Source organism: Elgaria multicarinata, chromosome 19 (genome assembly GCF_023053635.1).
Source record: "Elgaria multicarinata webbii isolate HBS135686 ecotype San Diego chromosome 19, rElgMul1.1.pri, whole genome shotgun sequence".
Lineage (NCBI taxonomy): Eukaryota > Metazoa > Chordata > Lepidosauria > Squamata > Anguidae > Elgaria > Elgaria multicarinata.
This window is the reverse complement of record NC_086189.1, coordinates 1574986-1590266: the sequence shown is the minus strand read 5'-3', so window position 1 is coordinate 1590266 and position 15281 is coordinate 1574986. Positions and strand designations below refer to the sequence as shown.

At 47.0% G+C, this 15281-nt stretch overlaps 1 protein-coding gene across 3 annotated transcripts in view; it reads right to left on the bottom strand.

Moving 5' to 3' along the window:
• NDOR1 (NADPH dependent diflavin oxidoreductase 1) overlaps nt 1-15281 on the bottom strand; it is a 28282-nt gene that overhangs the window by 11202 nt on the left and 1799 nt on the right. For all 3 annotated transcript variants that reach the window (XM_063144824.1, XM_063144826.1, XM_063144825.1), the window contains 9 exons: nt 14914-15048; nt 14638-14715; nt 14227-14324; nt 13217-13315; nt 12297-12398; nt 5762-5962; nt 5241-5362; nt 3897-4117; nt 3469-3576 (listed from right to left, as the gene is read on the bottom strand). In XM_063144824.1, coding sequence (XP_063000894.1) covers nt 3469-3576; nt 3897-4117; nt 5241-5362; nt 5762-5962; nt 12297-12398; nt 13217-13315; nt 14227-14324; nt 14638-14715; nt 14914-15048 — 1164 coding nt within the window. The remainder of the gene's footprint in view (nt 1-3468; nt 3577-3896; nt 4118-5240; nt 5363-5761; nt 5963-12296; nt 12399-13216; nt 13316-14226; nt 14325-14637; nt 14716-14913; nt 15049-15281) is intronic.

The window sequence follows — 15281 nt, the reverse complement described above, 5'->3', positions numbered from 1 at the left end:
GAAAATTCTGGAGCAGATTATAAAGAAGTCAATCTGTAAACACCTTGAAATCAATGCAGTGATTACTAGAAGCCAACATGGATTTGTCAGGAACAAATCCTGTCAGAATAATCTGATCTCAATTTTTGATTGGGTAACTGTGGCGTTACACCCCACAAGTCAATTCCAAATGTATGTCTGCAGTGTGTAAGTCTGTGGTTTTTAGAATGTTGGCCTGAGTGGGCGGAGTTAGAGTGTCTTGGGAGGGGGAGGAGTGATATATAAGGGAAGGACGGAGGGGATTAAGAGACTTTTTCAGGGAACCTTTTCAGAGAGACTTGTTAGGTACTTAGTGACCTCATTCTGGTTCCTGACTTGGAGCTGAGCAGAAGCAGGGAAGAGCAGCTGGCCCAGCTCAAGTAGGAGCTATAAAAGTAAGCCAGTTCCCAGGGAGCGAGCAAACAGGAAGAGCGAACAGGAGTTTGACAGGGGGAGTTCGGCAGGGGAGGCCAAGGGGGAGGCCTCTAAATAAATAAATAAATAAATAAATAAATAAAAAAAAAGAGGTGGGAAAAACAAAGAAAAACATAAAGAGAAAAAACCCCCACAAAACCACCACCAAAAAAAAAAAAAAAAACCCCAAAATATCTTACTTTCCCTTAAGACATCCTCATATAGTTGTGTACCTTCAGAGAGGACAGGACAAAGCAAAGGCAATTCCACTATAATCAAAAAGGAAAAAACCAAAGCAGAAATCAACAATATGGATGGAAAGGAGTCCCTAGAGGTGGTGACCTGCAAAGGGTGTGCAATGTTCGTGTTTCTGCCTGAGCTCAACATGGCGTATACCTGCAACAAGTGCAAGCTGGTGGCACTTTTGGAAGAAAAAGTGAGAGGACTTGAGCGGCGAGTGTCCACCCTCCAAGGAATAAGAGAAGTCGAGGAGTTCTTAGACCGAACGGTGGAACTGCAACAGCAACAAGAAGCACATGAGATTGAAGAGCAACAGCCAGCTGAAGCAGAAGTAGAGTATGCTGAGGGGAGGAAAACCAATGAAGAGGAAACTCCCTGGAAAAGAGTGACAGTTAGGAGAGGAGGAATTAGAGGGTGTTCTGCACCGGTGGAACCATTAGAGTTAAGCAACCGCTTTCAGCTTCTGTAGAATGAGACTGAAGGACAGTTTGCAGAGGAAGAAGTACAGGAGACACCATGCAACAGTGACCAAGAGGCAGAAGGTAGGTCAACCAAGAAGAAGAGAAGAGTAGTCATTGTGGGAGACTCCCTGCTGCGTGGGAGTGAAACCCAAGTATGTCGTGAAGACCCATGGACTCGCCAGGTGTGCTGTCTTCCTGGAGCACAGATTAGAGATGTGACTGAAGGGTTACCGAAGCTCATAAAGCCCATGGACACATACCCCTTTCTTCTCATCCATGTGGGAACAAATGATGTCGCCAAGCAGAGCTACGAAGAAATCATTTCAGACTTTGAAGTTCTGGGAAGGAAACTGAAGAACTTTGGGGCCCAGGTAGTTTTCTCATCCATCCCCCCAGTTCTTGGAAGAGGATTAGAAAAGGAAAGAAAAATACTCCGGATGAACGACTGGCTTCGAAGGTGGTGCCGTCGTGAGAGTTTTGGATTCTGGGACCACGGGCTACGCTACTTGGAACATGGACTGCTGGCAAGGGATGGGTTGCACCTCACAAGGGCTGTAAAGAATGAGTTCGGCCACAGCATGAACAACTTGATCAAGAGGGCTTTAAACTGAATCTTACGGGGGTGGGAGACGTAAATTTTGAGGCAACAATGGATGAAGGCCAATGCACCACAGTACAGAGAACAGCTCCAACAGTGTCCCAAAATAGTGTCTGCAACAAGGTAGGAACAAAGCCAGACTATAAAACACATGGTCTTCGATGTCTATATACTAATGCCCAGAGCATGGGAAACAAACAGAATGAACTTGAACTCTTATTACATGAAGGCAAATACGACTTGATAGGTATAACTGAAACTTGGTGGGATGACTCCCATGACTGGAATATAGCAATTGAAGGATATAACTTGTTCAAAAAGAACAGAAGAAATAGAAAGGCAACGAGTGGGGTACCGCAGGGCTGGAGTGCTGGGCTGAAAACAACAGGATGAAATTTAATAGGGATAAATGCCAAGTTCTACATTTCGGGAATAGAAACCAAATGCACAGTTACAAGATGGGGGACACTTGGCTCAGCAATACTACAAACGAGAAAGATCAAGCTGGAGCGTGTTCAGAAGAGGGCAACCAGGATGATCAGAGGTCTGGAAACAAAGCCCTATGAAGAGAGACTGAAAGAACTGGGCATGTTTAGCCTGGAGAAGAGAAGATTGAGGGGAGACATGAGAGCACTCTTCAAATACTTAAAAGGTTGTCACACAGAGGAGGGCCAGGATCTCTTCTCGATCCTCCCAGAGTGCAGGACACGGAATAACGGGCTCAAGTTAAAGGAAGCCAGATTCCAGTTGGACATCAGGAAAAACTTCCTAACTGTTAGAGCAGTGCGACGGTGGAATCAGTTACCTAGGGAGGTTGTGGGCTCTCCCACACTAGAGGCCTTCAAGAGGCAGCTGGACAAGCATCTGTCAGGGATGCTTTAGGGTGGATTCCTGCATTGAGCAGGGGGTTGGACTCGATGGCCTTTAGGCCCCTTCCAATTCTGCTATTCTATGATTCTATGAACCTGGCAGCCTCCAACTCCCAGCACCTGGAGGGCACCAGGTTGGGCTCCAGTATCAGAGGCAGGAAGCCTGTGTGCCCCAGTGGCTGGGAACATGGAAAGGAGAGGTGCTGTTGCGCTCCTGCCCTGCTTGTGGGCTTCCCATTGGGGCAGCCGGTCTCGTCCTAGAGGGACCCTTGCTCTGACCCAGCCTCAGGGCTCTTCTTCCATTCTTATGTCCTTAAGGCTGTATTAGTTTCTATGAGAAACTCCCCCTCTTCCTCCTCCTCCCATGTCTCACAGCACTGCAGCCATGCCCACAGCTGGCAGAAAGATGCAAATTGAGCAGCAAAGTATTTGCATAAATTGGGGAGGGGAAGCTCCTTTGCAAGCTAGTGAAGATGTTTGCTCAACCTGAGTTGCAAGTAGCTCATCAGACCCAATGCTCTTGCAAGACCTCATCTACTCATTCAGCAAGTGCCAGATATCTCTGCTTGTACCGCCTGTCTCGTGTACCCATAATCACGTTAGAAAGGGTGGGTGGGGAGGGAGCCAACAAGACTCACTGTGGAACTTTACTGCGGTACAAGATCAGCAGCCCAGAGACGCAGAGTCCTAAAACAATTCCTCGCCAACCCCAGCTGGGGCAAAAGCTGCCTGGCAGAAAGGAAGGGAGGGCGACGTCCAGGGAAAGATGCCAGCCGGGCCACTTGCCCATCTGGCCCAGGGGAGCACAAAGAGACACGGGGATACAATCCCACCCTCATGCATGGTTGGAGCACCTTCCCACCCTTACCTGCATCGAGGAAGCGATGGAGAAGGCACGGGGTCGGATTCGTGGAACGAGGTCTAGCAGATAATCACACGGGATGGCATAGGTTGTATGAGGGAAGTCACAGAGGACCTTGGAGGAGGAGGAGGAGGAGATGTTGGTCTAAAGCAGCCTTCCCCAACCTGGAGCCCTCTAGGTGGGTTGGACTGCAATTATGCTGGCTGGGGGATTATGGGAGTTGCAGCCCACCCATTTGGGGGGCTCCAGGTTGGGGAAGGCTGTTTGAGAGAATTCTGTGAGTGCATGATTGGCTTTTCTGGGCGCAGAACTGTACAGATTTATTGGCATCAATCAAAGCAAGCTCTCGCAGAGACTTAAGCCAATGTACCCATGAAGGCAGTTGAGGTGGGGGGGGGGCACACTAACCAGAAGGAGGCTTGGCACTGCCTTACCTCAAGGGTGGTCCGGCGTGGCCGGTTGCAATAGGCGTAGAGCTCTTCCTGGCCCTGGGCAGAGCTGAATTCCTGCAGCTTCTCTCGCTCCAGGTCGTTCAGGGAGAAATGGGACAGAAGCTCGAAGAAGGAGCGGCGGGGGACACAGGTGATGTCCAGGTACCGGCTGACCAGGTGACGGACAGTGCAGGGCTGGGGCAGGAGGGCAGGAAGGGGAATGCCTGCAAAAATCAGGGACCAGGGAATGAAGGAATAAGGCTTCAACCTAGAACTGATGGATCGGTCAGGTGGGTTAATAGAGAAAGGCCTCAAGCCTACGGACAGAAAAATAGTCTTACAAATCCCAGCGCGGCTCGCGGGGTAACGCTGGGAGTTGTAGGAGTTTTTTCTGTCTACACACACACAGGATTGTACCCTAAAGCCCTTTTTAATTGACTAAAAAGTGTAGTGGTTAGAGTGTTGGACTGGGCTCAAGTCTCCACTTGGCCATGAAGCTCACTGGGTGACTCCCAGCTTAGCCAACCTCACAGGGTTTTGTGAGGATAAAAATAGAGAGGACGTCGACCACATGAGCCACCTTGGGTACCTTGGAGGAAAAAAGGCGCGATATAAATGCCATAAAAACACAGGCACCCCGACTAAACTGGGCAATGCATTTCTTAAAGCAACGTCCATTTCATTCTCGAAAATGCTTCTTACAATGGCAGGTGGCAAGAGACCCCCTGAACAGAAGGGCCTTTTCTGAGGCAAGAAATGTGTATGTCACTTGCTCTGACATACTCAGGCACCATCTTAAAACAAAGGAAGGCAATTTGGATATTAATATTTTAAATTCAAAAACAAAGTTTAAAAGTCTCAAAAGAAAGGAAGGGTGCTTTTTTCTTCAAAATTATTGCTTTCATTCTGCTCACATACGTGCAGATTTAATTGATGAATTAACTGATTAAAAACTTCTTTGGTTAATCAACTAAGACTTCCCTGATCAGGTTACAGCCCTACAAAAAGGAACGCGTCCAAAGCAGCAGGATTTGAACAGGGACCCTTGGCAGCCTTCCCCAAAGAGCCCCCGCCTCTGAAAGCCAAGTGTCCATGTTCCAGTCCTGCTGCTGGCTCAGCTCAGGCACCATGGAGAACTCAGCTTAGTCAAGGCCTGCAAGGGAGCCACTTGGCCGTGCTCATCCGGGCCAGCTCTAATCCCATCCACGACATCTCTCAGGCCACACTCAAGAGCTGCTGAGGCCTCAGGCGGGGCAAGGATAACTTCACAGCCGCTCAAAGAGCCAGGAGGCCAAAGTGGCCCCTGGCGATTTGGCACAGAAGGCTGCACAAGGGAGCTGTGTGTACCTGGCTCAGTAGACCTCAGCACGAAGCGCATGTCAGGATCCAGGCGCAGGACATCGCAGAAGAGCTGCACCTCCTTGGGAGGATTGCACGGCTGGATCATCACCACGTCACCGGCAGCGTATCTGCAAAGAGCAGTCGGCCCCTGAGCCTGGCCTGTCTCGCCCGAGGCCAGCTTCAGAGGCTGCTGAAGGGCCTTTGACTCTCGCCCTGTTCTCACTGAGGGAGGTCCACAATCCTCCTCCTCCTCCCGAGAGGAGGCGATTCCTCTGCTCCCGGAGAGCCACTAGTCCGTCTAAGCTGAAGACTCTCCCGGCAGGTGCCGGGGCTTTCTCAACCCTTGCTACCTGGTCCTTAGACCTGGGGATGCTGCCGGGGGGGGGCGGAAACCAGCACCTTCTGCCCGCAACGCCTCTGCTGTGCTATTGAGTTAGGGCCCCTCCTATCCAGAGCAGGTTCTGGGTGACCTCTTCCCCAGAATGGTCTGCTCACTGGCCTGGACGAGGGAAGCCAGGGAAGCTCACCCGATTCCGGAGCCAGCCACATCGAATGCAATCAGGCGGACGTCCTGGGAATGTGACTCTGCCGTCACTCTCTCGTTGGACACCATCCGGGCAGGGAAAGGGTGCAGCTCCGAGGGGGCACCCTGAGCGGCTTCGTCCTGCTGCAGGGGGACCTCACTGGAGGCCTCATCCAGAAACTGGAAAGTGAACTTTGGCGGTAAGCTGCAGGGAAGGAAGGAACATGGCAGTATCATGTCTTGGTGTGAATTCTCTCTTCTGAACACCTGGAAGTGGGTGTCAAGGTGCAGGATCCAGAGGAGCTTACCCTACCTGTATTCCTTTAATGTCCTTATTTGACCTTATTCTATCTGCAAGAAACTCTATTACCATTGTAAATAAAAGAGGCGATAAAGGACATCCCTGTCTTATTCCCTAGTTAAGTTTTATTTCCTCCATTTCTGTTCCATTATATCGTATTTATATATTGCTTCTATTATGTTTTTATTTATCTCCCAAATTGTATATTGCTGGGAAATTAATTATAAATTTTGGGTTAACCGTATTGAAATACTTATACAGATCCAGTGTCATAATTATTGTTGGGATTTTTGTTTTTTTGCAGATGTTTATTAAAGCAAATATTTTCCGAATTGGGTCTGCAATGAATCTATTTTTTAAAAAACCATATTGATCTGAGCCTATGGATTCATTAATGACCTCTTTCAATCTTTTTGCCCATATTTTTGTAAACATCTTATAATCTACATACAGTAGGGATATTGGTCTATATGACTCCAGATTGTATTTATCTTTGTTGGGTTTAGTTTGTGTCCATGTTTCTGGTAAAGAGCCCCCTTCTTGTATTTCATCAAATAATACTTTCAGTTGCGGTATCAATATGTCAGCAAATATCTTTGACCTGGTGATTTATTGTTTTTTAAGTCTTTAATTGCCTCTTTTATCTTGTTTTCTTCAATCCTTGCTTCTGATTACTGTTTTTGTTCTTCCTTTAATGGTGGGATTTTTGCTTTCCCTTGGTATCCCTGAAACTTTTTTGTTTCTATCTCTTCTCCTTCATACAACTTTTTAAAATATTTTTGTAAAATTTCTCCCATCTCTTTGATCATACGTCTTAGTTCCATCCTTTCTATTTAAAGCTAAGATCTTAATCCTATTTCTCTTTGATTTAACTCTATTTGCCAGCAGTTTTGAACTTTTTCAGTAAATTCATAATACCTTTGCTTCACATATAACATATTTATCATTGTTTTGTTTATTTCTACTATTTCTCTTTCTTTCCTTTTTCTTTCCATTTCTTTTCTTATTGCAATGTTTCCCGTATTTTTATACTGTTCCGTAAGACTATTGATTTCTTGATCTAATTTTTCTTTCTTTTCCCTATCTTTCCTCTTTATAATACTCATTTGTTTCATACATTCTCTAATTGTCGCTTTCCCTGCTTCCCAGCGTATATTTTGCGTTGTTTGCCCTCTTATTTCCCTCAAAATATCTTTCTATACTTTTTCTTAATTTTTCCCTTACCATTTTATTATTTAATAATATGGGGTTCAGTCTCCATATGTAACCACTTTCAGTTTTCTGATCTAATTCTACCTCTGCTCGAATTGCCGCGTGATCTGTGATCTTAATTTGACCTATTTCCATTTTTTTGTTCTTCCTGGTACCGTATTTCTTCGATTCTAAGATGCCATCAATTGTAAGACACACACTAATTTCAGTACCACCAACAAGAAAAAAAGCTTTGATTCTAAAAAATAATAAACGCAGCTGCGATTCTAAGACGTACCCCATTTTTAGAGATGTTTATTGGGGGAAAAAGTGTATCTTAGAATCGAAGCAATACAATTGCTGTATTGCTTTCTGTCATTAAAATTGTAAGTTTTCTGTCATTAAAATTGTATCTAGTCTACTGAAACTTTTATGTATCTCCGAATAATAGGTATAGCTATAATCATTGGGATTCATTTCTATCCATGTGTCATATAAATCATGTTTTTTAATGTTTTCCATATATCTGCGTACTTTTTTGTCCTGTTTTGAAGTTATTTATTTCTTCCCCTTACCCATCTTTGGACTTCCCCCCTGTAGATTCCAATTTCCTTTTCAATCTGGATTCCGTCCTTTGCATTCCACTGAAACAGCCCTTACTAAGATCACCAATGATCTTCTTACTGCCAAGTCTAAAGGCCTTTATTCCGTTCTTATTCTCCTTGATCTAACTGCAGCCTTTGACACGGTTGATCATGATCTTCTCTTAGATTCCCTTCATGACCTTGGACTTTGTGGCTCTGTCTATAACTGGTTTGCCTCCTATCTAGCGGGTTGCTCTTTCAGCGTGTTGGCTAATGGCAGCTCGTCTTCCTCTTTTCCCCTTTTAGTAGGGGTTCCGCAAGGCCCGTTGTTGTTTTCTTTATACATGTTGCCCTTGGGTAAGCTTATTCAATCTCATGGCCTCCAATATCACCTGTATGCCGATGATACACAATTATATCTTTCTTCTCCGAAACTTTCTCCTGATGTTCACGATCGTATCTCGGCATGTCTTTCAGATATCTCAGCCTGGCTGCTTCATCGTCGTTTGAAACTTAATATGGCAAAGACTGAATTCCTTGTTTTTCCTCCTAAACCTTCTCCTCATCTCTCATTCTCTCTTACTGTCAATGATGTAACGCTTACTCCGGTCAAGGAAGCTCGTAGTCTTGGCTTTATATTTGACTCCTCGCTCTCCTTTATTCCTCATATTGAGGCAGTAGCTAAATCCTGTCGTTTTTTCCTGTATAATATTGCCAGGATTCGATCATTTTTGTCTGTCTCTTCTGCCAAGACGCTTGTTCATGCACTGGTTATTTCTCGGTTGGACTACTGCAACCTTCTTCTCTCTGGCCTTCCTTCTTCTCACATCAGTCCGTTGGTCTCTGTCCACCACTCTGCCGCTAAGATCATCTTCTTGGCTCGCCGCTCTGACCATGTCACTCCACTTCTGAAATCTCTTCATTGGCTTCCAATCCACTTCAGAATCCAATATAAACTTCTCCTGTTGACCTTCAAAGCTTTTCACGGTCTAGCTCCTTCCTATCTCTCCTCTCTCATCTCACACTATTGCCCCGCTCGTGCTCTTCGCTCCTCTGATGCCATGTTTCTCGCCTGCCCAAGGGTCTCTACTTCCCTTACTCGGCTTCGTCCATTCTCTTCTGCTGCCCCTTACGCCTGGAACGCTCTTCCAGAACATTTGAGATCTACAAGCTCAATCACAACTTTTAAAGCTCAGCTAAAAACTTTTCTTATTCCTAAAGCTTTTAAAACTTGATGTTGCTCGGACTCTATACTGTTAGTTTTACCCTACCCTGTGCCTGTTTACCCTACCCAGTGCCTGTTTGCATTCCCTTCCCCTCCTTATTGCTTTACTATGATTTTAGTAGAATGTAAGCCTATGCAGCAGGGTCTTGCTATTTACTGTTTTACGCTGTACAGCACCATGTACATTGATGGTGCTATATAAATAAATAAATAATAATAATAATAATAATTTAGATCCCCTGTGATAATTTTCTCAGATATAGAGAATCTGTTTATTTTTGCCAAGATCTTCTGTAAAAAATTTAATTGATTTGTATTGGGGCTATATACTGATGCCAATATAATTGTTTCTTGATTATTATATAACCCCTCTACAAATATATACCTTCCTTTTTTGTCTTTCAAGATTTTTTTACTTGAAAATCTCCCTCTCTTTTAATTAAAATACATACTCCATGGGATTTTCCTGTACCAAGATCTAATAATTTGTGGGCCCATTGTTTGCTTCCTAAAACACCACTGCCTATCTTTGGCTTGTGAAGTTCCTGTAAAAATAATATTTTCAGTTTCATTTCCATAATTAATTTAGAAAGTCTGTTGCTTTTGATATGCCCACCCTTCCCTCTTATATTTAGAGAAATGCATTGTCATTTTACCTTTTTATAGTATCCCAGCACTAGATGTCCCTCTTTCCCTTTGATTGTCCCTTTAATCTTTTCCCAATTTCCCAAGTCTTTTTGCTTTCTGTTTCCCCCTCCCAAGACTTTTAGTTCCCTCCCTTCTTGGCTCCCTCCCCAACTCCCCCAGAAATCCCCCCTTCATTTCCAGAGCAGTGGAAATTTCTTAGAGCTAGGTAATATCTTATATCTTATATCCCCCATATCTTCCCCTTTTTTCTAAGACTTTATAACCTCTGTTCTTGTAACTATTTTATATACAATTTTTTCTTTATGCCTCTATTACCCCCTTTCCCCTAAATTTATATACTATATGATAAAGAATACAGTTGATAACTGAGATAGGAGGAATTCATCAATAAATTTTAGAAAAAAATAACTCAAAAATAGAACAGAGTTTAAGTTTAAGTTTCCCTATGAGATGATTAAATCTTTCCCAATCCTCTCTGGGGTGGTCAACCAAACTTATTCCTTTCAGAAGTTGGCCCCGTGTATTAGGTCTCCCCACTGTAATGTTTAAATTTCCTTTCCTCCCTTCGTTTAACCACAGACATTATTGTTTTTCCCTCACCATCCTGATTTTGTGTCCATTCTTGCTGTTATCTCCATTTTTGAGAGAAGGATCTTAGTTCTCTCAGTTTTGTCGGAACATATTCTTTTTTCGCTGGACACTCCATTGTCAACTTCTGCTATAATGACGGCATCTAAGTCTGCTCTTATCCGAGAGATTTTATCTGTGAAATGATCATTAAAGGCATCACAGCAAACTGTCGTAAGCTCTGAAGTTGGGTTCAGGGGGAAAGTGTCTGTGTTAGACCCCTCACCACCTTGAACAGTTCTGCTGGATGCAAAATTCGCAGATGCAATGCATGCAGAGAAGAAAGCTTTCTTCGCTGCACGTATTGTCACCCCATAGAAACAAAGATGTTCTCTATGTCGTGACTTGTCGTATATGTCGAGTTTTCTGCCATCAGCGCTCCAGTCATCGTCCTTCCTGCTTCAACTCCCTGAGATCTTCTGTGTACCAAGGTGCCTGATTAGAAGTGAGTCGGAGAAGACGTTTGGGGGCGATTGTGCTGATAGTCCTAGTTAGGTCTTGATTCCATCTATTGACCAGGGGGCTTCAACAGGATTGTCAGCGATACTAGCTGAAGAACTGTCTAAGGCTTTCTGGAATCCAAGCAGATCCATCAGTCTTCGAGGACAGACCATCTTAATAGGTCCACCTCCCCTACAGGGGCGGATGGTAGCCATGATATTAACCCTGACCAGAAAATGGTCTGTCCATGACAACGCAGAGGTATTTATCACTTCTGCCCACAGATCTGTCTGTTCAGAACTGAAAACAGCATCGAGGGTGCGACCTGCTGAATGTGTGGGTCCAGAGACCAATTGGGATAGGCCCATGTTTGTCATGGATGCCATGAACTCCCGAGCTGCACCTGACAAACAGGCCTCAAATGGGATGTTGAAATCACCCAGGACCAAAAGCCTGGGCGACTCCAACACCAGCTCCAAGACCAGTTTTGTGAGCTCAGCAGGGGAGTCTGCTAGGCAGCGGGGTGACCAGTACTCTAACAGAATCCCCAGTCTATCCCTGGTCTTCAGACTCAGGTACACACACTCGATGTGATTCAATTCACGGACTGGAAGTCTGGTCAGGTTAAGATTATCCCTGTAGACCACAGCTACTCCCCCCACCCACACTTTCCCTCACCTGCTCACTAACACAGGGCCCAGCTGGGAGGGCCTGGGCCCATGTCGGGCCACTGTCATCTCCCAGCCAGCCAGCTCTCTGTGAAGCATGCCAGGTCGGCCTCCTCATCTAGAAGGAGATCATAGACGATACGTGTTTTGTTTTTAACCAACCTGGCATTGCCTAGGAGCAAGGAGAGGTTCTGTGGGTGGCCTGGTTTGTTCTCCAGGACCCCTGGGGTGGCAGGGCGAGTGGAAGGCCCAGGGTCTCTTCCAGCTCAGCTCGCCATCCCATCAGCCCACTTCCCCTTTGCACCAGGTCTCCCTGACGCCCTGTTGTGGCATTTTACAGTATGAATCTTTGGGGGCGCTCTGGCCAAGCCCATGCTGCGAGTGTGCTTAGGAGAACCTGTGGCAGAGTTCCCCAGGTTAGCAGGGCGACCAGAAGGTAAGACGGGTGTTATATAACTACCTCTCCTTCCCCTGTAATGGCACTTTGCCCTGCCATCACCATATCTCCCTCTGCCCTGCACAACACATATTGCTGCTCCCTGACACATTATTCCCGGCTGGACTGCAGCTCCCTTAGGTCTCTTGGAGCGGTGGGGTGGGCGCAGTGCCTCGAGCTGCTGCCCTCACTCTCCTCCTGCCCCGTGGGTGGTGTTTCAATTGCATTTTTAAGAGAGCTGCTTTCAGGGCTTTATTTTCAACCAAGAGGAGCACAGAAAACAACAAAAAAACAAGCTCACATATTAGCCGTTAGACTAAACATATTAGAGGGCAGAGTTTCTGCTAAAAACTTGCCTGGATTCTGCATTAAGGCAACCCAAATTCTGCACCAATTGCCAGTTTCCCTTTGTACTTACACGACATCTGGGTTGATGGTGTGGAGGCCAGCAGGAAGCGGATACAAAGCCAAGACCTTTTCCCACAAGTCCAAAAGCCATGGGTCAGTCACCGCATCTGGGCTGCAGAAGGCGGGCCAGAGAAGGGAGGCCAGTTCAGATCAATCCAGACTTTAACATGTGACTCTAACCCCTGATTCAAAATGCACACCTCTTCCACCTCTGACGCACACCATTCTTCTCCACACCTGTGGGCTGAATGAAGGGGGAAGCAGTGTGTCTGCCCTCCAAGATCCAAAAGCCCCCAATAGAATTTTAGATTTTTTAATTGAATATTTGATTGAATTTTTATTGAATTTATTCCACACTGTTTATATCATGTACACTGCCTTGAGAGGGTTCTACTCTTAAAGGAGACCTAAAGATACTTCTAGATCAAATAAAAGGCATCTCTCCAGCTCAGAAACCCTGTGGTCTCTTTTTCCTCAAAGTGGGGACACGTTTTCCCTTAAAAGAGGCGACTGCATAGCTCGAAATGGCCGTGGCTCAGCGGCCGGGAGGTTGCTTTGCATGCAGACGGTGGCCAGCAGCATCTCCAGGCAGGGTCAAGAGAGATCCTTCTCTGCCCGGTCCCTTGAAGATCCACCGCCAGTCAGATCTGTGGTCCTGAGGTGACGGGACCAAGGGTCTGGCTAGGTAGAAAGGAGCTTCCTGTGTCCCTGTGAACATGCTGTTACATTTCTGAGGTGTCAAGCTTTTGACAACCCCCCTGGAGAAAATCAATTGCCATGGGCGACCAGAGGATTCACCAGAGGAGGTAGGGGCACCTCATGGGCGTCTCAACAGCCAGGCCTAACAGCTGCCAACAACGCCCCCCCCCCCCCCCCGGCACAAATCAGACAAGAGAAAATCCCCTCCCCCTCTCCCAAGGGTTTCCTTACCCCAAGTCGTGCTGGTCGTCTCCCAGGGCCACTGGAACCACAGGGCAGCCCCCAAGTTGCAGAAGTCTCTTGTGCAGTTTCTTGGCAATGAAATTGAACCTGAGCAGAGAAGCAGTCAAGATGTGGAGGTCAGGAGAGGGCGCCCAAAGCGCTCCCAGGATTTTGGCAGCAGCAGCAGCAGCGAGAGCAGATGTAGCCCCCTGCCATCCCCGACAGAGGTCTTTCCCCTCAGCAAGGGTCTGAGCAGCTCAGAATCCAAGACAGCTCAGCTCTTACTGGGGGGAAACCTGTCAAATTTCCCAGGTGGAGGGCAGGGGTGGGCATTCTGCCCCAACCCCTAAAGCTCTGCCCCATACAAGCCCCACCCACCCCATCGGCACAGTGGCCGTTTGGCTAGCAGTACAACAAGAGCCAGGCTTGACTGCAAAACATTAAAGGACACTTTTTGTGGCACCAGGCTAAAGAAGCTCTGTAATCGCAAGGTGGGGATGGGCAGGGGCGAGAAAGGGGTCCAAACCAAATTAAGCTGATGGAACTCACTGCTGCAAAAGGTGACCATATCCACTCAGCTGATGGTGCTTTTTAAAAAGGGGATCAGAAAAAGCCAGGGAAGAGAGCAATTCTACTGTGTCTGGGCAACTTGGGAGGCTTTTGCTGACATAGAAATATTTGCCTAAATCAAACAGATGACTCTCAGCCATTACAATTTTATGGCACTGCATTTTCCAGAGGCAGCATCCGATGCCAGGAAGAGAGAAAGGACAGAGCCGTCACAACCACACTCTGGCCACAAGCTCCCCAGAGGCAAAATATCCAGCTGGCTCTTGGGAACAGCGCCCAGATGGGCCTTCAGCCCCATCCTGCACAACAGTTCCTACTGATGCAAAGGCCACTCTAGGGCTGGACAAGGCAGCCGGTTGCTGAGATACGTCCACAGGGCCGGAGCTCACATTCCTGGCTGAGGACAAAACAGCTGTCTATAGGTGCCGTAATATGGAAGCATCACTTACTTGGGATATGAGGAATCTCCAAGCCCCAGAACGGCGTAGTCCATCTGGCACAGGGAGGTGGGAGGCAGGCTCTTCCGGAATAGGAACCTCCAGAAATTCTGGAATTCAATCAGCCAAGAGGGGAGGTGTCACGCTGGAGCTTACACCCAGGGAAAGTGCTCCAGTTGTGCCCCTAGTGTGGCTCCCTCTCCTCCCTGCTGCTTCACTCATTCCCAGGTGAATGGGGGGGGGGCAGGGTGGACACAACATCCCCAGTTCAATCCCTGGCAGCCTCTCCAGGCAGGGCCGAGAAGCCACTGGGGCGGGGAGGACTCTGCTTTGCCTGGCACCATGGCACTCATGGGGGTCTGATGCCTCCCCTGCCCCCCATCGAGGAACTCTAGAATGCAACAATCACGAGGGCCACCTGACCTTCATGTTATCCGGAGGGTCCCCTTGTCCCGTGGTTGCACAGACAAAGACCACCAGTGGCTCCTGGATCAGGGTAGCCTTGGAAGAAAAGCCACGCAGGTTAACTTTGATGCAGAGGCATGCGCTGCCTTTCTTGCAGACACCACCTGTGCTCCTCTTTCTCATAAAAAGACCTTACGACCACGTGAGGTAGGCCAGTGTTAGCTTCTCCCAGTCGCAGGTGGGTGTGCGTGTCGAGGCTAAAATAATGGCTGGGAGCACAGTCGAAGCACTCACCACGTTGTAGCTGTCCAGGGCCTCAATTCTACACTGGAAATGGCGCCGCTTGGCTTCCCGGCCAATCCTCTCGGCTGTGTCTTCAGCAGTCCCTGTCTGGCTGCCGAAAAGGATGAGGATCTTCCGCATGGCCATCTGAATAAAGCAGGGTGCAGGGAGAGAGAGAAATCAATTCAACGAACATGTCAAAGACTTCAGCCTTGGCAAATTGCTTATTGCTGGAGTTTTCCTCAACTTCAAACAACAACAATTCAAGCAAGAGAGGAGGGGAGGGAAGAAGCAGATGTCAATGGCAAAAGAGAGAGGAAAGAATTGGACCGTCTTGGGCCTCCAACAGAGTTTGCCGCACAGCAGAATTCTGTACCTTT